This window comes from Phocoena sinus, chromosome 12 (genome assembly GCF_008692025.1).
Source record: "Phocoena sinus isolate mPhoSin1 chromosome 12, mPhoSin1.pri, whole genome shotgun sequence".
Lineage (NCBI taxonomy): Eukaryota > Metazoa > Chordata > Mammalia > Artiodactyla > Phocoenidae > Phocoena > Phocoena sinus.
The window spans coordinates 32,394,346-32,419,251 of record NC_045774.1 but is presented as its reverse complement, the minus strand read 5'-3'; the positions used below and the strand labels follow the sequence as shown (position 1 = coordinate 32,419,251).

The window sequence follows — 24,906 nt, the reverse complement described above, 5'->3', positions numbered from 1 at the left end:
TGTGAATGTCTCTTCTAAAGATAATCTTTTTCTTTCCTCAAATATATAAAGTTATAAATGGCATAATGTCACTAACATACTTAAACATTCTCCCGCAATTGTCTTGGTTTTCTTTCTTGCTTGCTTTAGGTCCAAATAAGATGCACATTTTATGATTGCTTTGATGTTTCTCTTGATCAATTTTAATTTATAGATTCCTATTCCTCCATCATTTTCTTCCCCTTATAACTTTTATTGAAGAAAACAGGTTGTTTTTCCTGTTGAGTCTCCCACATTCTGGGTTTGCTGATTGAATCCTCATCGTATTGCTTTACCATGTTCTTCTCTTTTTCGTATTTTCTGCAAACTGGTGGTTTTTGTTTCATTTAAAATTATGTGTACCTATCTTGAGTGAATGAATAGATGAGAAAACTGTAAATTTAGAAATATTGTAATCTGTCCTGGGAGGAACATATTTCTCCCTCCTTGTGTTTGATGTGCTTTGATGGTGGCAGTACCAACTTGATGACTAGGATCCAGTCCTTTTTTTAATAAATGATACTTTAAAGCAGTAGTTAGAATTTGTTGAAATGAGAGCTTTTTGTTTTTAAAGTTCTGATTCATTTAGGGAGAGCTTTTTTTAGAGCTTTTGCCTGATTTAAACAGAATGGGTGGATGTTAGTTTCAGTTATTTTTGTGGTCTTATAAGTGTTATAGGGTTTAAAAGTTAAGTTGCTTATTTGACGTAAGATGCATTTCCTTTAGAAACATTCTTCTGGAAAAAAGTAATGAGGAATTCTAGAAGAATTTGTCACATTTTTCTTTGATGGCAAATGCCTAGGGACTAGGAAGCATCCTGGGTTCTTATTAGAAAGAGCAGGGGGGAAAATTGATCTCTTTCAGCTCTGATTTTGCACTCTTATGAGCACAACCAAATTATTTTTAGAATGGAATGTACTTTGAGGATATACTTATACTTCTAACTCTTGAAGTTATATTTTATTAATTGTCAGAAAAAGAATAGCGGTGTGTTCTCTGCCTCAATATACAATTAAGGCACATTGAAAATTGCTTAAGTGCACTGGAATTTCTCCAGCCTTATTAAATATTATGTTCTTTGATCTTCGAATTTTGGAATGGTTAGTATCTGCATAAATTACTTAGGTATGTAATTGAGGATACAAATTGGATTGCTTTCCCAATTTAAAATAGTTTGGAAATGAGATTTTTTCCCTTTGAATTGGACAGTGATCTTATCTATCTCTTTTTACCTTAGTGGGAATTTGAAAGCGCTCACGCACGCATGCACACACACACACACATTTGTGGTACTGCATGTTTAATTGCAGTAAAACATTTCTTCCTTCCAAAGAGGAGTGCTACGTGGGATTTAAATTTATGTAGGATTGAAGTAGTTTTTAATGAAAGGAAATAATATACATATATTAGAATAATAATTGGTTTACCTCTGGGTTTCCTCTGTGCTTTTATTACTGGTAGTTGGTAGTCGTTTAATTCTATCCCCTTGGCAGTGATTAGACTTAGGAATAATCCTAAATATCACAGAATATTGGAATACTGGAAAGAACTTTAAGGACGGCAGAAGGAAAGCCCTCCCAGTGAGGATGCCACCATCCTCCCGGCGCAGCGTGTGGCCTCTTTCCCTCAGTCATCTTCCAATGCCTGAGGGCTGGGCTCCACAATGAGGAGTCACCCCCTCTCTTCCCTCAGGCCCTGGGAAGGAATCTTGCTTTTAAGAAATGTTATTTTCGGAATAGATACATGTATTTGTATAACCGAATCAATCGCTTTGCTAGCACAACATTGTTAATTAACTATACTCCAGTATAAAATAAAAAGTTAACAAAATGATAATAATATTAATAATAATAATAAATAATAGCAATTTATGACCCAACCCCACCCCCCCCAAAAAATGTTATTTTCACGTGACCTTGTCTTTTGGGAACCATGAAGCCATGACAACAGGACTTAGGTGACTGTTGACTAGCAGGAAGTTGCCACTTCAGCCGTCTTTGAATTTTAGTCCAGTATCCCAGTGAGTTAGGCTGAAAAAATCATCAAACAGATCTATGAAAAAGAGAAGCATTGAGTTAGTGAATTAGAACAAATATGGGGCTGGGACCTTTGACTGTTGTTTCCAAGTGGATTGCAAACTTCTTCTATTTTTTTTTTAGAGATGGGGCTCTTTCACATTTGTACATTGAGAGTAATATTAGTTTTATGTGTCTCCCCAAAATAATGTTGAAAAGCTGCATTGTGTTGTCAGTTTCTTAGAGCATTGTCAAAGTTAACAGGTTTGTCATCAGCCATTAAATTTGGAAAGCAACCCTTGATGGTGGTGATGAGTCAGAGAGACGACAGGGACCTAGGTAGCTCTGCACTTCAGTCTTGAGGGGCTCAGTGTCTGGGAACGGAGAGAAACGCAGCACTACTGTCTTGGCTGCAGAGTTGATGGTGGTTAGTGCTTAATAGAACCAACTGCTTGCCGTCTCTGGTGGCAAATGGAAGGAAAGGCTGACTGACTCACTGGAGGGTTCTCGGGGAGGTCTTCCTGGGGACATGGGATTTGAACTGGACCATGAAGAATGATAGGAATTAGTACTTAGATGTTGGGATGAAATATTCCTGGAAAGCGCTGCTTATGTTTAAGCCCATGGGGCAAAAATGGTATGTTTGGGGTATGGCAGCCCGGGGATTCAGTAAGTGACTTAACTTCTCTAAGCTTTAGTTGCTCCCTTTGCAGAAAGGATTAAATAGTCCCTATCTCACAAGGTGGTGTGAGGATTAAAATAAGAATTTTAGAAACAGAAACCAGTTTGCAAAAGGTTAAAGAGATAGCTGTAAAGGACATCAAGCAGAGAAGTTTGGCCCTGAAGGTGAAAGTGGATTATTGCCTGAGGGGGAGTCAACCCTTAGGGAGGGTTTCCTGCACACAGAGAGTGCTGAGCTTAGTTGAAGGAAGGAAGCCACTGTAGAGGGAGTGGGGGGATATCTGAGACTCAATAATTGAGGATACCGCGTCCTGTAGGAGGGGCTAGCCTTGGGAAGAAATGAGCTTTATTCTCACTCATGGAGGAAATGAAGACATGAAAGGAAAATTGACGCTGGAGTGATGAGGTGGCACCTCCTTTATCTTTTCCTAGTAGTCACTGTGTTAGTGAAATCAGGTTTTAATCTTGAAGCAAATTACGAATATTGAAAACAGCCACTGTGGGGAATGGGTTTGGAAATGAATTAGGGATGAAAAGAACTATGATGACTCCGTATGATGAGGTTTGGGGTTTAGTAGTAAAACAGAGTGTTGGAAGCCCTGAAGAGTTAGCGCAGAGTGGGAGCCAGGAAAGTGGGCCCTGGGAAATAAATTGACAGTCGTCATGCTCTGGATTTAGGGAGTGAGAGAGGCCAAGTGTGCTGTATTTCTTCAAAGAATCTAAACCGTTGCTTGAATGAAGACTTTGAGGTTTTCCTTAAGTGAGCATCTTGAAATGTTCTTGTTTGACTCTCTGCCGAGATCTGGGGAGCGCAGCGTGTGTGCCTTACTTTCGTTTAGCTTTTGGCTGTGACTGATAGAACCAGGGTCCCTTTCTTTTTAACCCCAATTCGCTTAACCTCTCAGTGTTCCCATAAAATGAGGATCTTAATGTTTGCTCGCTTTATATTGCAAACATGGATTTTTCATGAATTATTATTTCTGTTATTATCTGCCAGTCTAGGTCTGATTGGATCTTAGCAGCCTTCATAAATAATTTGCACTTACTTGTGAAGTGGACTTAAAAGAAATATTTTTTGGAGATGGAGTTCTTTAACAATACACATAAAAACCCCAAAGAAAGAAAGGAAAGGCACAGGGAGCAACGATTTGCCAAACTTTTCACCATTAGTTGTTCTTCAATATATCTTTTCTTGGTTACATTTCTGCTTCTGAACACTAGATGGGACTAAGAGATGACTTGTGTTTCAATAGTAACAAAGGATTTCATAGCCTTCCAACTTCTGAACGAAGTGGTGTTTGTTTATTGAGGAGCTGTAAGTAAACTAGATAAAAATAGGGCTATTTTTATTTTCATTATTGAGACAGTTTCCTGGTTTATTTTAGACGGTGACTTTGATCAATATTTAAATAATATTAAAACCTTATATAAGATTCAGGCAGTACAGGAATGAGTGGCCAAAATACGCTACAGTATTTTCCTCACTTATAATTTATAGAGAAATCCAGTAAAATCAAAAGAGTTAATTATGTCTAATGCTTGTATTTCAATCAACACGAACCTGACAGATAATTAGAAGTACTTGAGGGCTTCCCTGGTGGCGCAGTGGTTGAGAGTCCGCCTGCCGATGCAGGGGACACGGGTTCGTGCCCCGGTCCGGGAAGATCCCACATGCCGCGGAGCGGCTGGGCCCGTGAGCCATGGCCGCTGAGCCTGCGCGTCCGGAGCCTGTGCTCCACAACGGGAGAGAGGCCACAACAGTGAGAGGCCCACGTATCGCAAAAAAAAAAAAAAAAAAGAAGTACTTGATAGTTCTCTTAAATTGGGAAGGAAAAAATTAAAGTATTATATACTTATTTTTTCATTTTTAAGGATCCCTATATCAATTAACAGCTTTCCCTAGAATAAAATAAAAATTTCCCTAAAATAAAGGCTGCATCATTACTAATAATCCATAACCAAATAATTGTCTAGGAAAGAATAGTACAGCTGGAAATCGAGCTCCACAGTTTTGCTTATACAATTTATAATAATGCCTCGGAAGGAACTGGGTATTAAAATATCTTTTATGACAATGGATAGTGTAAGAAATGTACCAATTGCCATATGAACTGGGCGGCATTATGTCTTCCTTTCACATTTCTAAAATAATGACATACACATACACATGTAACCCTATGTAGATTAAGAAAAATAATAGTGTAAGGGAGGGTGGGTAGGGGATATTTAATAAGTGAATAAAAACCTTCAACTATAAATTTAAAGGTATTTTCTACTGAAATAATTTTGAGAAAAATCAGCATTAAGTTGGGGTTCCATCAGCTCATCTTGTGTTACTGGTCAGAGCTGCTCACTTGGAAAGATTGACTTGGAAAGTGGTGACTGGATGTTAGTTCACTTACAACATTTCCTAGAAAGTTCTCTGTAGTCTGTTCAGCGTGCAATAGCATTATGTCTAAGAAAGCAATGTATATACCTTAATTAAAAAACACTTTACTGATAAAAAATGCTAACCGTCTTCTGACAACACAGCATTGCCACAAACCTTCAATTTGTAAAAAACGTGATCTTTACAAAGCACAGTAAAGCAAAGTGAAATAAGGTGAAGTATGCCTGGTGTAGAATAACTTCAGTCTTTAATATGCCAATGATGTATTTTGTAAGTCTCTAAGAGGGAGATGTGTTATTTTCCTCAAATATTTGATCATAGGGTCCTGACGTTTTTTTTTAAACTTCATGATTCCTATCATCTTTGAGAACACAGATGGGAAATGTTCTACCAACTTTTTTTTTTTAAGGTTTTAATTGTAATATGCCTCTAGATGCTTGTATATTTTGCAATACTGTTATAACTACTCCCTTGTAAGTATAGCCTCTACTTCCTTATATTGTGTTTGCCTGGCAAAATCCCAGTTCTGGTTGAATCTGACATTCTGCCTACTCTCTGCCTGTGCCTGAGCGGTTGAATATAGCTGGAGAAAGACGCAACATGCTGACTGGCCTAACTCACTTTCGTGACTGCTAACCTCAACGGGGCCCTTAGTCCTGCCGCATAATCCTACTACATGTCCTTGTCTATTCTTCCAGTAAATTTCACTCCCCTTTTTATTCCCTCAAATCTTTCACAGCCCCTCTCGTTTTCTCCCACTCAGTTGATAAGTTTGCTTCCTGTATCACTGACAAAATAGACATGGTCAAAAGAGAGGTCCACATGCTCCCACCATGTTGTCTCCCCACCTTTCTGATCTCTGTGGAACCTTCTCTCTAACTGTGCGTTGATGTCCCCCTGCTCTCACGCTTTTCTGTTCCCTCGCACAGAGTGAGTTCTCTTCTGCATTGATAGGTCATCCCTCTCTTTTGAATTATTCCTACGGTACCCAAGCAGGAGAAAGGATTTTTGTTTGTTTTGATAGTTGTTGTAGCCCTAGCACCTAGAACAGTGCCCTGATCGTGGTAGTCGCTCAGCATATATGTCTTGAATAAATGAAGTAATATTTCCCATCTTTTAAAAAAAAGTTTTATTTTGAAGTAATTCCAAACTTAATGTACAGCGATTTCCATATATGCCTAATCCAGCTTCCCCTAAGTATGTCCCAAATTTAAAAAAAACCAACAACCTCCCTTTTTCTAATTTCTCATTTCTCTGCTTCCTTTTAAAACACAACCCCTTAAATGTATTTTCTGAGTTTGCTATTCCCATCTCCTTCCACTCTCTCTCTCTCTCTCTTTTTTTTTTTGGCTTTCCATTTTATTTATTTATTTTATTTTTTATACAGCAAGTTCTTATAAATTACCTGTTTTATACATATTAGTGTATATATGTCACTCCCAATCTCCCAATTCATCCCATCACCACGACCACTGCCCCCCAGTTTTCCCCCTTGGTGTCCATATGTTTGTTCTCTACATCTGTGTCTCTGTTTCTGCCTTGCAAACTGGTTCATCTGTACCATTTTTCTAGATTCCACATATATGCGTTCATATACTATATTTGTTTTTCTCTTTCTGACTTCCTTAACTCTGTATGACAGTCTCTAGATCCATCCATGTCTCTGCGTATGACCCAATTGCGTTCCTTTATATGGCTGAGTAATATTCCATTGTATATATGTACCACATCTTCTTTATCCAGTCATCTGTCGATTGGCATTTAGGTTGCTTCCATGACCTAGCTATCATAAATAGTGCTGCAGTGAACATTGGGGTACATGTGTCTTTTTTCTTTTTTTTTTTTTTGCGGTACGCGGGCCTCTCACTGTTGTGGCCTCTCCCGTTGCGGAGCACAGGCTCTGGACGTGCAGGCTCAGCAGCCGTGGCTCACGGGCCCAGCCGCTCCGCGGCATGTGGGATCTTCTCGGACCGGGGCACGAACCCGTGTCCCCTGCATTGGCAGGCAGACTCCCAACCACTGCACCACCAGGGAAGCCCTACGTGTGTCTTTTTGAATTATGGTTTTCTCTGGGTATATGCCCAGTAGTGGGATTATGGGTCATATGGTAATTCTATTTTTAGTTTTTTAAGGAACCTCCATACTGTTCTCCATAGTGGCTGTATCAATTTACATTCCCACCAACAATGCAAAAGGATTCTCTTTTCTCCACACCCTCTCCAGCATTTGTTGTTTGTAGATTTTCTGATGATGCCCATTCTAACTGGTTTGAGGTGATACCTCATTATAGTTTGGATTTGCATTTCTCTAATAATTAGTGATGTTGAGCAGCTTTTCATGTGCTTCTTGGCCATCTGTATTTCTTCTTTAGAGAGATGTCTATTTAGATCTTCTGCCCATTTTTTGATTGGGTGGCTTGTTTTTTTGATATGGAGCTGCATGAGCTGTGTATATATTTTGGACATCAATCCTTTGTCTGTTGATTCATTTGCAAATATTTTCTCCCATCTGAGGGTTGTCTTTTCGTCTTGTATGTAGTTTCCTTTGCTGTGCAAAAGCTTTGAAGTTTCATTAGGTCGCATTTTTTAATTTTTGTTTTTATTCCCATTACTCTAGGAGGTGGGTCAAAAAAAGATGTTGCTGTGATTTATGTCAAAGAGTGTTCTTCCTATGTTTTCCTCTAAGAGTTTTATAGTGTCTGGTCTTACATTTAGGTCTTTAATCCATTTTGAGTTTATTTTTGTATGTGGTGTTAGGGAGTGTTCTAATTTCATTCTTTACATGTAGCTGTCCAGTTTTCCCAGCACCACTTACTGGAGAGGCTGTCTTTTCTCCATGGTATATCCTTGCCTCCTTTGTCATAGATTAGTTGACCATAGGTGCATGGGTTTATCTCTGGGCTTTCTCTCCTGTTCCATTGATCTATATTTCTGTTTTTGTGCCAGTACCATATTGTCTTGATTACTGTAGCTTTGTAGTATAGTCTGATCCTTTTAATGTGCTGTTGGATTCTGTTTGCTAGTATTTCATTGAAGATTTTTGCATGTATATTCATCAGTGATATTGGTCTGTAATTTTTTTTTGTAGTATCTTTGTCTGGTTTTGGTGTCAGGGTGATGGTGGCCTCATAGAATGAGTTTGGGAGTTTCCCTTCCTCTTCAGTTTTTTGAAGAGTTTGAGAAGGATGGGTGTTAGCCCTTCTCTAAATGTTTGATAGAATTCACCTGTGAAGCCATCTGGTCCTGGACTTTTGTTTGTTGGAAGATTTTTAATCACAGTTTCAATTTCATTACTTGTGATTGGTCTGTTCATCTTTTCTGTTTCTTCCTGGTTAAGTCTTGGAAGGTTATACCTTTCTAAGAATTTGTCCATTTCTTCCAGGTTGTCCATTTTATTGGCATAGTGTTGCTTGTAGTAGTCTCTTCGGATGCTTTGTATTTCTGCCTTGTGTGTTCTAACTTCTCCTTTTTCATTTCTAATTTTATTGATTTGAGTCCTCTCCCTCTTTTTCTTGATGTGTCTGGCTAATGGTTTATCAATTTTGTTTATCTTCTCAAAGAACCAACTTTTGGTTTTATTGATCTTTGCTATTGTTTTCTTTGTTTCTATTTCATTTATTTCTGCTCTGATCTTTACGATTTCTTTCCTTCTACTAACTTTGGGTTTTGTTTGTTCTTCTTTCTCTAGTTCCTTTAGGTGTAAGGTTAGGTTGTTTATTTGAGATTTTTCTTGTTTCTTGAGGTAGGATTGTATTGGTATAAACTTCCCTGTTAGAACTGCTTTTGCTGCATTCCATAGGTTTTTGATCGTCGTATTTTCGTTGTCATTTGCCTCTAGGTATTTTTTATTTCCTCTTTGATTTCTTCAGTGATCTCTTGCTTATTTAGTAACATATTGTTTAGCCTCCATGTGTTTGTGATTTTTACGTTTTTTGCCCTGTAATTGATTTCTAATCTCATAGCGTTGTGGTCGGAAAAGATGCTTGATATGATTTCAGTATTCCTAAATTTACTGAGGCTTGATTTGTGACCCAAGATGTGATCTGTCCTGGAGAATGTTCCATGTGCACTTGAGAAGAAAGTGTAATCTGCTGTTTTTGGATGGAATGTCCTATAAATATCAATTAAATCTATCTGGTCTATTGTGTCATTTAAAGCTTGTGTTTCCTTATTAATTTTCTGCCTGGATGATCTGTCCATTGGTGTAAGTGAGGTGTTAAAGTCTCCCACTATTATTGTGTTACTGTCGATTTCCTCTTTTATAGCTGTTAGCAGTTGCCTTATGTATTGAGGTGCTCCTGTGTTGGGTGTATATATGTTATGATTGTTATATATTCTTCTTGGATTGATCCCTTGATCGTTATGTAATGTCCTTCCTTGTCTCTTGAAACATTCTTTATTTTAAAGTCTATTTTATCTGATATGAGTATTGCTGCTCCAGCATTCCTTTGATTTCCATTTGCATGGAATATCTTTTTCCATCCCCTCACTTTCAGTCTGTATGTGTCCCTAGTTCTGAAGTGGGTCTCTTGTAGACAGCATATATATGGGTCTTGTTTTTGTATCCAGTCAGTGAGCCTGTGTCTTTTGGTTGGAGCATTTAATCCATTCACATTTAAGGTAATTATTGATATGTATGTTCCTATTACCATTTTCATAATTGTTATCAGGTCTCTTTTGTAGGTTCTTTTCTTCTTTTGTGTTTCCCACTTAAAGAAGTTCCTTTAGCGTTTGTTGTAGAGCTGGTTTGGTGGTGCTGAATTCTCTTAGCTTGTGCTTGTCTGTAAAGCTTTTGATTTCTCCGTCGAACCTGAATGGGATCCTTGCCACATAGAGTAATATTGGTTGTAGGTTCTTACCTTTCATCACTTTAAATATATCATACCACTCCCTTCTGGCTTGTAGAGTTTCTGCTGAGAAATCAGCTGTTAACCTTATGGGAGATCCCTTGTGGGTTATTTGTCATTTTTCCCCTGTTGCTTTTAGTAATTTTTCTTTGTCTTTTATTTTTGTCAGTTTGATTACTGTGTGTCTCGGCATGTTTCTGCTTGGCTTTATCCTGCCTGGGACTCTCTGCGCTTCCTGGGCTTGGGTGGCTATTTCCTTTCCCATGTAAGGGAAGTTATCGACTATAATCCCTTCAAATATTTTCTTTGGTCCTTTCTCTCTCTCTTCTCCTTCGGGGACCCCTATAATGTGAATGTTGTTGTGTTTAATGCTGTCCCAGAGATCTCTTAGTCTGTCTTCATTTCTTTTCATTCTTTTTTCTTTATTCTGTTCCATAGCAGTGAATTCCACCATTCTGTCTTGCAGGTCACTTATCTGTTCTTCTGCCTAAGTTATTCTGCTCTTGATTCCTTCTAGTGTATTTTTCATTTCAGTTATTGTATTGTTCATCTCTGTTTGTTCTTTAATTCTTCTAGGTCTTTGTTAAACGTTTCTTGCATCTTCTTGATCTTTGCCTCCATTTTTTTCCCGACGTCCTGGATCATCTTCACTGTCATTATTCTGAATTCTTTTTCTGGAAGGTTGCCTATGTGTGCTTCATTTAGTTGTTTTTCTGGGGGTTAGTCTTGTTCCTTCATCTGGTACGTAGTCTTCTGCCTTTTCATTCTGTCTGTGAATGTGATTTTCGTTCCACAGGCTGCAGAATTATAGTTCTTCTTGCTTCTGCTGTCTGCCCCCTGGTGGATGAGGCTATCTAAGAGGCTTCTGCAAGCTTCCTGATGGGTGGGACTGGTGATGGGTAGAGCTGGGTGTTGCTCTGGTGGACAGAGCTCAGTAAAACTTTAATCCGCTTGTCTGCTGACGGGTGGGGCTGGGTTACCTTCCTGTTGGTTGTTTGGCCTGAGGCGACCCAGCACTGGAGCCTACCCAGCTCTTTGGTAGGGCTAATGGTGGACTCTGGGCATGCTCATGCCGAGGAGTCTTCCCAGAACTTCTGCTGCCAGTGTCCTGTCCTCACAGTGAGCCACAGCCACCCCCTGCCTCTGTAGGAGTCCCGCCAACACTAACAGGTAGGTCTGCTTCAGTCTCCTATGGGGTCACTGCTCCTTCCCCTGGGTCCCGATGCTCACACTACTTTGTGTGTGCCCTCCAAGAGTGGAGTCTCTGTTTCCCCCAGTCCTGTTGAAGTCCTGCAATCAAATCCCACTAGCCCTCAAAGTCTGATTCTCTAGTAATTCCTCCTCCCGGTGCCGGACCCCCAGGTTGGGAAGCCTGATGTGGGGCTCAGAGCTTTCACTCCAGTGGGTGGACTTCTGTGGTATAAGTGTTCTCCAGTTTGTGATTCACCCACCCAGCGGTTATGGGATTTGATTTTACTGTGAATGCGTCCCTCCTACCGTCTCACTGTGGCTTCCCCTTTGTCTTTGGCTGTGGGGTGTCTTTTCTGGTGAGTTTCAGCGTCTTCCTGTCGATGATCGTTCAGCAGTTAGTTGTGATTCCGGTGCTCTCGCGAGAGGGAGTGAGAGCACGTCCTTCTACTCTGCCATATTGAACCAATCTCCTCCTTCCACTCTCTCTTAAACCCATTCTATTCAGGCTTTTGCCCTGTCCCATTCCCAGCTCCACCAAAACAACTCTTTTCAACTATACTAATGACATTTATGTTGGTAAATCCAGTGATCAGTTCTTGTTTGTCTCTTCTTTGACCTAGCAGTAGCATTTGACCCAATCGATTTCATCTTTCTTTCTCTCTCTTACTTTACTAGTCATTCCTTCTTGGACTTCTTTGTCTCTTCTCTTCTCTTTTCTGTTCTCTGTACTCATTTTCTGGATGGTCGCACCTCTGCTCATGGCTTTAAATACCATCCCAAATGCTGATGACTCCTAAATATGTGTTTTTAGCCTTGATCTTGCCCTTGAACTCCAAATTTTTGTCCTCATTATCTACTTCTTGACCTGTTTGTTAAACATGTTAGTAACAGAACTCTTCATTCACTGTTTGGAATGTCAGGCTGTGCTTGCATTCTTCCTGTCTCAAAAAATGGTAAGTATACTCTTCTAGTGGCCATGCCCAAAACCTTGCAAATGTCCTGGACTTCCCGTCACTCACGCTCACACACACACAAATTTATTATCTTTTAATTTTTGCTATTTTTGAAGTTGTGGAATATAACACAATTTGTGTGGGAACAAAACTATTTCCCTGGTATCAAGTTTATACGATATGTATCTGATAAAAATCTACTTGGTACTAATATATTGGAAGAGTGAAAAATCCTTTGGTATAGCAAATATTTTTTTCAAATTAGATAGATTGTAAAAAATAGAACTCTGTATAAGGTGTTCACAATCTCTAACATTTTTGAACTTTTACTAGTATTTGAGAATTTATCCTGATAATTACGATTTTTAAATTTATATAACCTACAGGTGTGAAGCCTCTAGCCCACACATTCATCCAGTTGGTTGGTGTAAAGAACATCGAAGAACCCTTATTACTCCTCCAGGTTTGTGTTGATTATGGGTCTACTGTTTGTTATGTCAATTTGAGTTTATTTTCATGTGCTAAAGAACAGATTCTGTGGCTTCATCATAAGACAGTGAGTTTTTGATCATATCACTAATGTGCCGTGGCGACTGCTTATACGAAATGACGGGGTGGTTAGCTGACACAGAGCATCACTGTGGTATATGTGGCTGCTTGTGGATAGTCCTGTGAGTGACGAAGATTGTCATTATCACGGGGAAAGGATGCCTCCTTGGCTTGTTAGGAGCTGTTGTGTGGTTGTTGCCTGCAGCATGTAAGCATAAAGACTCAGCTTGGAGCTTCAAATACTTGTCTTATTCCATTCTACCAGCTGGTGTCAGTTTTAGGCTTGTCCCCAGTTCCTTGATACTGCGTCTCAGTTAGTACCTGATCATTTACTCACTCAGGGCACCAACCATTCCTGTGATGGGAGAGGCGAGTCCCTTCCACTTTCTGAGTTTTCTTCTATGTTCACAGATAAAAGCTCCTGTCCTTTACTGATTTACAGAGCTGTTTTGAAGATGAAAGAGCATTTACATAAACCGTAAAGTGTTAAAGCAAGGTATTAATGGTTTTGTGGCCCAAATGTGTTGCTGCCTGGAAGATTTCTCCCATTCAGTCCTCCTGAGTCCTGTGGCTTATGTCATATTAGAAGTGGTGAATAGTGATTGCCACTATCACCATCTGAATTGCTGTGAGGATTCTTTTGGATTTCCCAGTTTGATAATGATCCTTCTTTTCTTATCATCCTTTTAGTGATCATCAGGGATCCAGTAAATAAACAGGACCAGTGAGCAACAGGTTCCTGGCTGTGTTTTCACAGCACTGGGTTAGGTACCCTGGGAAGGGGTGGTGTGAGGCATTATTAGTGACTTCTGATGTGAGGCAGATTACCAAGTCTTCTGTCTCCTTTCATGGACTTTTACAATTCAGTAGAATGAACAGAAAAGTTGCAAGAACAGTAAATGGCTCATCTATACCCTTGAACCAGAGACCCATTCAAGTTTGTCAGTTGTACCAGTGATGTCATTTATAGCCAAAGGATCAGGCATGTTACTCAGTTGTCATATTTCTCTGGTCTCCTTTCACTTGGCTCTGCTTGACTTTTATGACCGCCATATGCTTGAGAATTAATGACTACAGATTAGTCATTTTGTAGAATATTACTTAATTTGGGCATGGTTGGTGCTTCCTCGTGATTAGACCCGGGGTATGCATTTTTGGCAGGAATATCCCAGAAACAGTGCTGTGTTCTCATCGCATCCTCTCACGTGGCAGTTCATGTCCGTTTGTGTCATTACTGGTTGACTTTTACTAGTAATTGATCAAGGTGGTAGTTACCAGGCTTCTTCACAGATGTCACTTTTTTTCTCTCTGTAATTGATAAGTATTTGGGGGACACACTTTGAGATTGTATAAATATCCTGCACATCATTCCCATGTCACTCACTAGTTTTAGCATCTGTTGATATTTCTAGTGTGAATTATTATTCCGACAGTTGCTAAATGGTAATTTTTCTTATTCCATCATTCCTTGTACATAATTAGTTGACATTCTTCTGCGAAGAATAGTTTTCTCATCTTCCTGTTTATCATTCAGTTTATTTATATCAGCATGGACCCATACATTACTATTGTCATCAATAGGTTATCATCCATTACTATAGTACCTTATTTATTTTTATGGCGAGATTTTCTCAGATTTGGCCAGTGGGAGCCCTTTTAAGCTGGGTTCTATGTCCTTTTGACATGTTTTTTTTTTATCATTTTTTTGGAGAATTTCCTATTTTCTGCTACAGCTAGGCTTATCTTGTGCTTTCCCTGACCCAACCCTGAGGTCACCCGTTTCTCCCAGACTCCATGGTTCCTTTTCAGAGAGAATGATATTTAGACACTAAGACCTAGACACTAGGTGTGCTCACTGCTACTGGACTAATGCTACTTCTGGCCTCTCAGTAGACATAGGAAATACAGTTATGTAAACATATAAAAAATTTATGTGTATTTCTATATCCATTTGTAGATATTGAAAACCATGAATTTATACCATTAGCTTCAATTCACATCCAACACCACTGAATTCATTCTGGTTTTCCACTTTTCATATTTATACCTCTCTTTTTAGCCATTGAGAAATCTGGCTTCTATTGTCTCCAGTATATTTACTTATTTTTTTCAGTCCCCATAAAGGGGACTATATAAAGTAGCCAATTTCCTACCCTGCTGGGCCAACATTAATTCCTACTCATGGCTTCCGACTGGGTTTTGGACTCTGGAGGAAACAAAAGGAGGGTGGGAGGGAGGAAGGATATTTGTTTTTAGACATTTTGTTAATACTGTTCCATGATTTATTTTAACTTATTTGTTTGGCCTAACAATATGACTATCTGGAATATTTCACATATTGATATATATAAACCTGCCTCATTCTTTTTAATAAATGCTTTCTATTTTACACTTACTGTATATATATATATATATATATATATATATATATATATATATATATTTTGCACATTTCTATATTGATGGTCATTTAACTGGTTTTTACATTTTCACATTTACAAACAATGATGCATTTTCTTTGTATACACATATGAAATTTTCCCTAGATTATTAGAAGTAAAATTGCTAGATTTTAAAGGGTAGTTATGTTTGTGTGTATTTTGTGTTGTAAGACTATCCTTACCTGAGAATGAAAATTGTATATATTAAATTTTCATTTAAAAGTTAATAAAGAAATCATGATCTAGATGAAAATGATTTCATTATTACAAGTAGCTCTGAATGTGTAACCAGTTTAAAGTTATTTTGTGTAATATAAACATAATTTTCTTCATTATAATGATAACAATATCTCATAATTTTATAGGTCAGTTTGTGGTTCTCACTATCATCTTGGTTAAACCTGACAGGATTTACTGTTTTTATTCGTAGGTTATCCAAATGTGAAACATTTTTCTTGGGATAAATACTTAGAAGAAACCAATTCTTTACCTGCTCCTGCAAGAGCTTTCAAAGTGGTGAGATATTATATTTTACAATATTTGATTAATTTGTGTTGATGATAGTGTTCAGTCATTGAAATTTAAGAACAGAAAGAGTATTGGTGAACAGGAATAGGAGAGAAACAGAAGACCAAAGAAGTTGTTTCTGAATTTTTACAATTTTGAAAGGCAAAATTGTTACTGGGGGTTTTGTTGTTGGCATCTAAAAAATACTTCCATTTTGGACTTTAAAGTCTCCTTGGAAAATACTTATATTTGAATTGGTTTGCAGTGAGTTGGTTGTACAGCACACTTCTGTTTTTCCAGCTAGATATTCTGAAAGACCAAACAGGACGAGATATTGCTTTATAATGAAAATTATATTTGATCATTCCTTTGGGTTTGTTTATGGCAAGCTGAGATGCTGGGTTGTTTTTTTTTCTTTTATTGCTATAAATCAGCATGTTTGACTACCAAAATGCAAGGTCATCTGTTTTTATAATAGTATCTTTCTAACTCAGGGTCATTGCTTCTTGCATATTAAGATTCAGAGTTAACCTCAGTTGTGTGCAAGGGAGGAATAAGAAATGAAATGTATTTAAAAATTTTTTAAATCTCATATATCTTTATAATTTGTATTTTCCCATGAATTTAAAGGAAAAGAAAGATATTTTAAATACTTTATTTAAAAAAATGTGAACAGTCTATCATAAACAACATTTTAATTTAATGGATCCTTTTGTGCATAAATTTCTAGGATGTTTAATGATAGAATTAATTAGTAGGCATGGACCCAAATACATAAGAAAAGAACATCAAAAATTTTGAGAGAAAAACTATATTACATATCAAAGAATATGTATGATTCCATCTGAGAGTAAATTCAGGATTTATAAATGAGTAATGTTTAGAGTCATGTCATATTTATGGATTTTACCTGACTCTCTAACTTTAACACAGCCTCGTACAAAGAAGAGCTGCTTTGCACTTTGCTTTGAACTGGATAAAATTACATCAAGCTCAGTCTGCATATCTAGTGTCACAGTGATATCAGAGGGAAAAGATTAAGATTTCTCTCGTTTGGTCTTTAGGTACCTTGCATTAATTGTTCTGCATCCTTTACATAATTTTCACACTTGATTGTCACAGTAACACTTTTATTACACCCATTAGCAATCACCTTGCCTTCTGGCCGTACATTTTTCAGAGGCTGATGGGTTTTTGCTGAGTATTGAGGTGTGGGTAGCTGTAGGTCCTCATTCTCATTCTTGTTCTTGGTAGAGCAATTCCATCTTGCATGTCTTGATTGCTAATTCTCTTCTTAAAAAGACATCTGTTGCTTTTTGGTCCCACTACCACCTCTAATCTCTGTGTCTCATCTTTGCCACTTGAAGCTTCTTCCCTCTTTTTTAAAAATAATTTTCATGTTTGTTGATTTTTGCCAAGACACCTCCAACCAATGAGAAGAAACTTGTCATCCCTATGGCTAATCAAAAAAACCATAGTATTTTGAATTTCATCTTAAGATCTTTGGCTTTCTGTTTGCTCCTGTGACTAGTTAGTTGCCCAGGCTGTTTCTGTGGGCTTGGCCGTGTGATTTGGGATTATTTTTTCAATAGGGAGAGTGAGGTCCAAAGCCATTCTAGGAACTTGAGTTTGAAAAGCTAGTTTCCTTAATAACTCATCTTTTTTTTTTTCTTAAATTCTGTCTTTGTGACATAGAGCTCACCTTCCCTTCCTCTGAATCTCACTGTAAAAAATTTTCTGTTATGGCAGAAACCTCCACATGGATTCCAGAAAAAAATGAAGCTTGAGGTCATAGACAAAAGAAATCCCATGTTTATTAGAGTAGCAACGGTTGCAGACATGGATGATCACCGAATAAAAGTAAGTGTTCTGTTGTGGTTTTGTTTGGTCTTTTTTTACAAGACATCTTAGACGAAAACTTTAGCAGATATTTAATTTGTGAAGTCGGAGAATCAAAATAGTAAAGCCATAGAAATATGCAAATTAAGTGGCTGCGCACATCCTTGTGAGTCAGTATTTTTCCACTTTTTCACTTTACATAAGTATTCTCTTTAATTATGACTGGCTTTCAGTATTTTAAGTATATATTTGGAGGAAAAAATTAGATACATCATATTAAGGTCATCTATTCAGGAGAAGATAAAATACTTCATTTTCCAGTAGTGTGTTCTTTTTAAAAAATATTTAAGGTCAGTGTTTTCTTATGGGGTATAGTGCATGTCGACTTTTCAGAATATCCTGTTTCTTAATATAGGACAAGTTAAGAGAAATATTTTTATAAATAAAGTCAGATTTTATTAGAGTTGGATTAATAAAAGTCAAGTACCTCTCATAAAGTAAACAAACGTGTAAGAAGATGGGTTCAGTCCATGTCCAAATGTGGTAAAGTGAAGTGTAGTAGCAGTTCCCGGTGACGAAGCTTCAGGCTCTCGTCTCTGTTTCTGGCTTCAGCGTTAACTTCACTCTCAAACCAGAATGATGTGCCTTCTACTTACCTCACAGGATCATTTAGAATTTCTGTTAAGAATAATACTAGTTATGAGAGCAGCAAGACATTAAATTTACATGGAGTTTTACAGGGTAGGAATATTCTTCCATTATCTGATATTTGTGGTGATAGCAGTGTGGGAGATTTATGTTATTGTCATTACTTTATCAATGAGGCTGAGGCGCAGAATAAATTACTTATTAATTATGGGCAGTGGCAGAACTAAGTCACGGTCTGAAGCTATAGGAGTCTAAGTTCATGTTCTTTAAATAATAAAAAATCAGATCTTCATGAATCTCTAATGAGATAATATATAGGAAAATAAATTATAAAATAACATGAAAAACCTGTACAAATGTAGTATTTCCATAAAATAGAACTTTTAGCATTTAATTCACTGTTTTTAAGATTGTGTAATCATATAACATTTTAGAAAATTTTATAAGTAATGGAAGACCTGTGTTAATCTTTTTCAAGTGTGTTTTCTTGTTAGTTTTCCTTAGAAATGTAGAATTAAGTAATACATTATTTTTATAAATCAAATTGGTCAGAATTGAAAACAAAAAAGTGTTTTGGCTTAGGTGCAGAAAGTTTATTCCCATATACAGCTGGTGAAAGTATAAAGTGTCTCAGCCTTTCTGGAGAGCAGTTTGGTGATAGGCATCAAAAGTCTTAGAATGTTGTTTATCCTTTAATTCAGGAATTTCAGTCCTAGGAATTTATGTTAAAGGAATAACCAAAAGGAATATGCGAAGATAAAAGCTGCAAGGAGGATATAACAGAGCCAGTGGTTTATGGTATTTAGCATTGAGAATAAGCAGAGTGGGAGATGGGTAAAAATAAATGACTATACGTCTACATGCTGTTTCATATTTTAGAAAAATATTTAATTTTGGCAAGTGAGAAATTCGGGTTTAATACTATATATAATGTCTGGTATTGTCTTTTAAAAGAATATATATATGTATGTGTGTATATATATATGTATGTATGTGTATATATATGTGTGTGTGTGTATATATATATATATACACACACACATACTTAAGCAGTTATGGAAATAAACAAAGCAAAATAATGACAGTGATTTTCTGTTAAGATTATACGTGATTAGGTTTTTCTTTTTAATTATCAGGTTTCAGGAACACAAATTACTTTTGTGATTTTGGTCCAGAGGGGTCAAATACTCTAAAGTGGATGGTTCAGTTAGTTAATGAGAAAAGTTTAGACTAGAAATCCAGCTCTTTTTGCTTCTGGCTGAATTCTCTTTCCAGTACAACATCCGGGTCAATCTGTAATACACAAAAAAGAACTGGCTAGTGAGGTATATAGTTGACAATCATCTTTTAGAATACTGGAATGAATTTCATAGCTAAACATAAACCAGTGGACAAATATCTGTTTTTTTATGAAGTCCACAAAAGGTTAATGAACAGGTGACAGTAACTCAATTTGAGGATTCATCAGAGACTTGTGAAAATACAGGACGCTTTCAACAGTAGAAGTTTTTCTAATAATATGGGAGATGATACAGCAAGAATGCTTATTTTTTCTTTTTCAGGAAGGACAAGAAAGCGGAAAATAGAGACGAAGTTATTAGTGTAGTGTAATATTTTAAGTTTCTCAAGGATAAAAATCAACTCTTAAGTTAAATAAAATCAACTTTTTAAGTTATGTAATACATAATATTTCACACTGAGTTATTACAGTTAAATTTTTTTAAACCTGGTATATTTTGCTGTTGAAGAAAAATGAAAAGAATATTTTTGCTCTTGTCTTTTATGTTTTCGTGACAGGACCGTAAGATTGTTCTGCCCTCTCCATCCCCACCTCTGGTTCCCCAGAGGCAGGAACTTTCACCTCTTTTGGCTGTTGCTTATGACATTTGATCGGCAGTTTAAAGAAATAGTAGCTGCATTCTGCTATTTCTGAATCCATCAATTTTAAATATATTTATTTCCTTCCTGTTTTGGTAGTTCAGGATTTAGATCTTGTCATCCTTCCCTTCCGCTTATCCTTTCAGTAATTATTTCACAGTGTTTGTTCTTTTTTTTTCACTCTTCCATGTTTACTGTTGTAAACAAATCTTGTCCACTGCTGAGCAAAGGAGTCTTTTTCTTATGATACTTTGTTTTTCCTAGAGTCAGTAATTAATTTCTATTTTGATTTTAAGTTGTCTGTGTTCTTACTAGATTTTAACAAATGCTCCAATAAATCTGACAAGTCTTTTGGTCAAAAAGCTCAAGTGTATTTTTGAATCTTGCATCTATATCTTTCTTTTTTTCCTGAACCCTTCTTCCCACAGCTTAACAGCCACCTATTCTGATCAGCGTGGTTACCCTCTCAGCCTCACACACAGCTTTCATCCTGAGACTCCTCTTTGCCAACACACTATATTGTATATTCATTTTTCCTGAGTCTCATGCTTTATACTTCTTTGTATACTCTCTTACCTTGCTGAAACACATCTTTCTGAGGAAGGGTGTATGAAAGGCATATTTTTCGACTCTTTGCATATCTGAAAATGTCAATATACTAGCCTTTCACTTGATTCATACTGTGATGGGGTAGAGAATCATCTCCCCTCAGAAACTACAAGCATTGTTCTGCTGTCTTCCCACGTCAAGTGTTAGTTTTGTTTTTGTTTTTGTTTTTTTTTTTTTGCGGTGCGTGGGCCTCTCACTGCTGTGGCCTCTCCCGCTGTGGAGCACAGGCTCCGGACGCGCAGGCTCAGCGGCCATGGCTCACGGGCCCAGCCGCTCCGTGGCATGTGGGATCTTCCCGGACCCGGGCACGAACCCGTGTCCCCTGCATCGGCAGGCGGGCTCTCAACCACTGCGCCACCAGGGAAGCCCAAGTGTTAGTTTTTGAGACATCCAAGGCCACTGGGTTCCTTCTCTCTAGGCGATGTACCTTTTCTCTCTGGAAACTCTCAAGACCGTCTTTGTCCCTGATACTCTGATGTTTTGTGGTGACGTGCCTTGGTGTGAGGGCCTTTTTTCATTTATCATGCAGGGCACTAATACCCTTTCATTGTGGATTTTCATATCCTTTGGTTTTTAGAAATGTTCTTACATTATTGCTTTGATGACTTCCTTCTCTCTCACTGTTCTCTTTTGCAAGTCCTGCTACACTCTGGTATTAAACCTCTGGGATGGACCCCCTATTTTTCTTATATTTTCTTTCTTATGCTTCTCTGATTTTCTTTTTCTACTTGCTTAGAGATATCCACTCTGTTTTTAAAATCCTGTATTGTATTTTTAATTACAACTATGTTTTTTTTAATTTTCAAGAGTTTTTTCTTATTTTCTAGTCTTCTCCCTTCCCCCCTTTCAAAATGGCATCCTCTTTTTATTTCCTGAAGCAATATTGTTTCTTATCTGAGGACACCAGTGATAGTTTTCCTTCTGTTTCCTTTTATTTTCTCTAAATTCCTCTTTGAGTTAGTTTGGCTTCTGCTTTCACATTAGAGCCTCTCTTCAAATGTCGAGCCCTTGGTTGGCTGTTCACAGTAAGAAAAGGCGCTTAACATTAGTTGTTTTTAGTCAATAAGGTGGGCTTTATTGGCTGTTGGGCTTCATGTGGGAAAAGAGAGCAGAGAGCCAGCTTTTTTTTATAGGGAGGTCCCCATTGTTCAGCGTCTGGATTCTTGTTCTAGAGCCTTTCCGTTTCTTCTAGTCTTCTCCCTAGGGAGGGGCAAACTTGGTGGCCGCTGTGTGAGGCAGGGAGAAGGATGGGGTTGGAGGATACAGGCTCTCACTCAGTCCGTGTGCTTTCTGTCCTGCCTGTCACCATTGTCCTGGAGTTTAAAACCTCCATGCTTATGTCTCTAGAAAGTAAACCTCTACTCTTGCAGGGTTGCTGAAGGGGCAGTTACTTTGGTGGGTGGCATAGAGGATCAGACCTAGAGGTCTAACCACTCCATATTCAGAGTTTGAGCCAATCCTGTCATTTTCCAGACCTCCTCACATACCTGCTGCCTCCACATTGAGTCCTTCTGGGTTCTGCACTGTGAGCCAGTTCACTCTGGGCCTGCATTCCCTCTCTAGGCATCTGGGTTGCAACCCACCCACTCTCTACCGGTGGGTCAGCACTCCCTCATCTGCTTCTGCCCTCCACATACATCATTGCCGCTTCTCACCTATCAGCTACTTTCCTTCTCCATTTGTCCTTTGTCCTTCTGGGTTTGTACCTTTTCAAACATAACTTTCATTTCAGAAGAGAGCAGAAATAAGCACCTGGGTCTAAAATGTGTTTTACTGTACTGAGTTGCCTTTCACCTGAACAGAAAATAGAACCAAATCATTTTTTTAAAAAAGAAATAGTGTGCTTTCTAAAAATATTATGTCTTAATCTTGAAATTTTCAATAACAATAAAGCGTCCAAATTACACTCCTAGGTTAAAAAATGTATTCAGTTTTCTAAACTATAATTTTAAATATGTGTAAGTTAAATCATCTGTACTATGCTTTGATACATAATAGTCTATTTTCTTTAGAATTTTAATGAAATTCAGCCTTGTCGCTTTTATGTTTAACTGCTTTTATACTGGGACATTTCTATTATAAATATTTTTGGATGTCTTTTTATGTTCTGTACAATGTTTAAATATTTCATTTTGTATGTTTATGTATCTTCCTCTCTTGCTCTTTGTCAGGCATTTGATTTCATTTCAAAATAGGACCCAGCAAGAGAAAAGCTATCAGTTACCATTACTAGAGTGTCTGATTTTTTGTTTGTTTACAGCCTCTTAATGTGCCGGGGACTGAAGTAGTAAAGATGAAATGAAATTATATAAACTTTAATAAATTTATTTCATCTGGGATTCCAGAGTAAGAATATTAATTAGGGTTAATATTAATTTTGTATATATTATTAATGTTCATATAATTTCAGTTAGCAGTTTTTTAATTGAAGTATACTCAACTTACAATATTTTATTAGTTTCAGGTGTACAGTGTAGTGATTCAGTATTTTTGCAGATTATACTCCATTAAAAGTTATTATAAGTAATGGCTATAATTCCCTGTGCTGTACAATATATCCTTGTTGCTTGTCTATTTTATACATAGTAGTTTGCATCTGTTAATCCCATACCCCTAATTTGTTCTTTCCCCCTTCTCTCTCCCCTCTGGTAACCACTAGTTTGTTTTCTATATCTGTGGGTCTCTTTCTGTTTTGCATACATATTCATTTGTATTATTTTTTAGATTCCACATATAAATGATTAGGTAGCAGTTTTTAAGTGCATTTGCTACTTAGGGAATTGTATTGTTACCTCTGTTCATAATATCTAAATTAAATATTAACTCTGAAATTTAACCTTAAAGTACTAGGATTCTCCCGATTGCCGGCCAACCTAGTTTGTAGGAGATGTTAGACTTATTTACAGTAACTAAGGTATATCTGTCATCTAAGATAGATGACTTTTCATTGCCAAACTGAGAGGTCAGTTTTAATGAAAAGTAGGAAGGGGTTAATGGTATCACCAGATATAGTAGCTCCAACATATTCTTGAAGGTATATGGGAGGAGATTTTTAAAAGAACCCTATTATTTATGATGATATTAAGATTTTTGGAGTCTGTATTGCTGTACAGTAGTGTCCTGTTTAGTGTCAGTGGGACTCAATTCTGAGTGCACAGCAGAGTTACTGAGAAGTTAAGTAAACATATAGGTGCACAGAACCCAAGCTATAAGTTCAGAACCTCCTTGGTGGGCTCAGCCATTTTTGTATTTTTTTTTTCTTCTTCTTTTCAATAATCAGGAGTAATTCTAGTGTATATCCAGGTTGGAGAACCACTTACTTGTTAGGATTGAGTTTGTTTGCTATAGGAAGATAGCTAAATTTTGTAAAATTTAACAAATGGAACATGAGATATGGGGACATTGATTCCAGTATAGAAGAAGTGAAATTCAGGAACAGCAAGATGAGAAAACATAAGAGTTTCGTGTATCCAGTAAAATAGAGCATTATCACTTGATGATCAGTTGAGAATTAGAATGCTTAAAACTTAACTATAATGCTGTGAATTATGACTGCTCATTTATTGGTGGCATTGATAGCATAAACTTTAGAAAATTACCATGAATATCATTCTGTGTTATTTGAACATTATTTTTGATCAGAGGAAAGGAAAGGGTTGTTTCAAGTTAAACAACCTTCTTTAAGTGCTGCTTTTATATGCAATGTATGTGAGTGATGAACCAGTTTATTTTGGATCCATGAATTTTAGCCTCTTACTCCTCCTAACTAGCTCTGTGATCCTTTCTCCTCTTTAAAATATTATCCATGATTTCCTGAAGGTGTGGAATTCTGTGGGATTTAATTCTAGGATTAATTTCTAAGCTTGAGAAAGTGGAGTCATTGCAATGGACATTATATTGAACCCATATATACATACCTTAATAACTCTGTACTATTCCATCATATAAATATACCATAATTTATTTAACCAATCTCCTGATGGTAGACACTCTGGTGGCTTTCTACTACAACGAGTTGAGTTATTTAGATTATCAAGTCAAAGATGATATATTTTAAGTGTTGATCCATTATTGCCAAATAACTCTCCAGAAATATCTCACCAGTCAAGACTCCTGTCAATGGTCTATGAGAACGTCCATTTATTCTCATACTTATCAGCTCTAGAAGTCACCAAAATGGAATATTTTGGCATATTGAAAGAAGAATTTCATCCTGTGATTTTAATTTGTAGTTTTTTAGTTATAAGTGATATTGATTGTCTTTTCACGTGTTTACTAACAATTTATTTTCTTGTTTATGAGCTATTTGTATCTTTTCCATCTTTTCTGTTGGATTTTTCAT

The 24,906-nt window shown here is 37.2% G+C and overlaps 1 protein-coding gene across 7 annotated transcripts in view; it reads left to right on the top strand.

Moving 5' to 3' along the window:
- Window positions 1-24,906, top strand: part of L3MBTL3 (L3MBTL histone methyl-lysine binding protein 3) — a 118,620-nt gene that overhangs the window by 50,080 nt on the left and 43,634 nt on the right. For all 7 annotated transcript variants that reach the window (XM_032651701.1, XM_032651697.1, XM_032651700.1 and 4 more), the window contains 3 exons: window positions 12,480-12,556; window positions 15,514-15,599; window positions 17,340-17,450. In XM_032651701.1, the coding sequence (XP_032507592.1) occupies window positions 12,480-12,556; window positions 15,514-15,599; window positions 17,340-17,450 (274 nt within the window). The remainder of the gene's footprint in view (window positions 1-12,479; window positions 12,557-15,513; window positions 15,600-17,339; window positions 17,451-24,906) is intronic.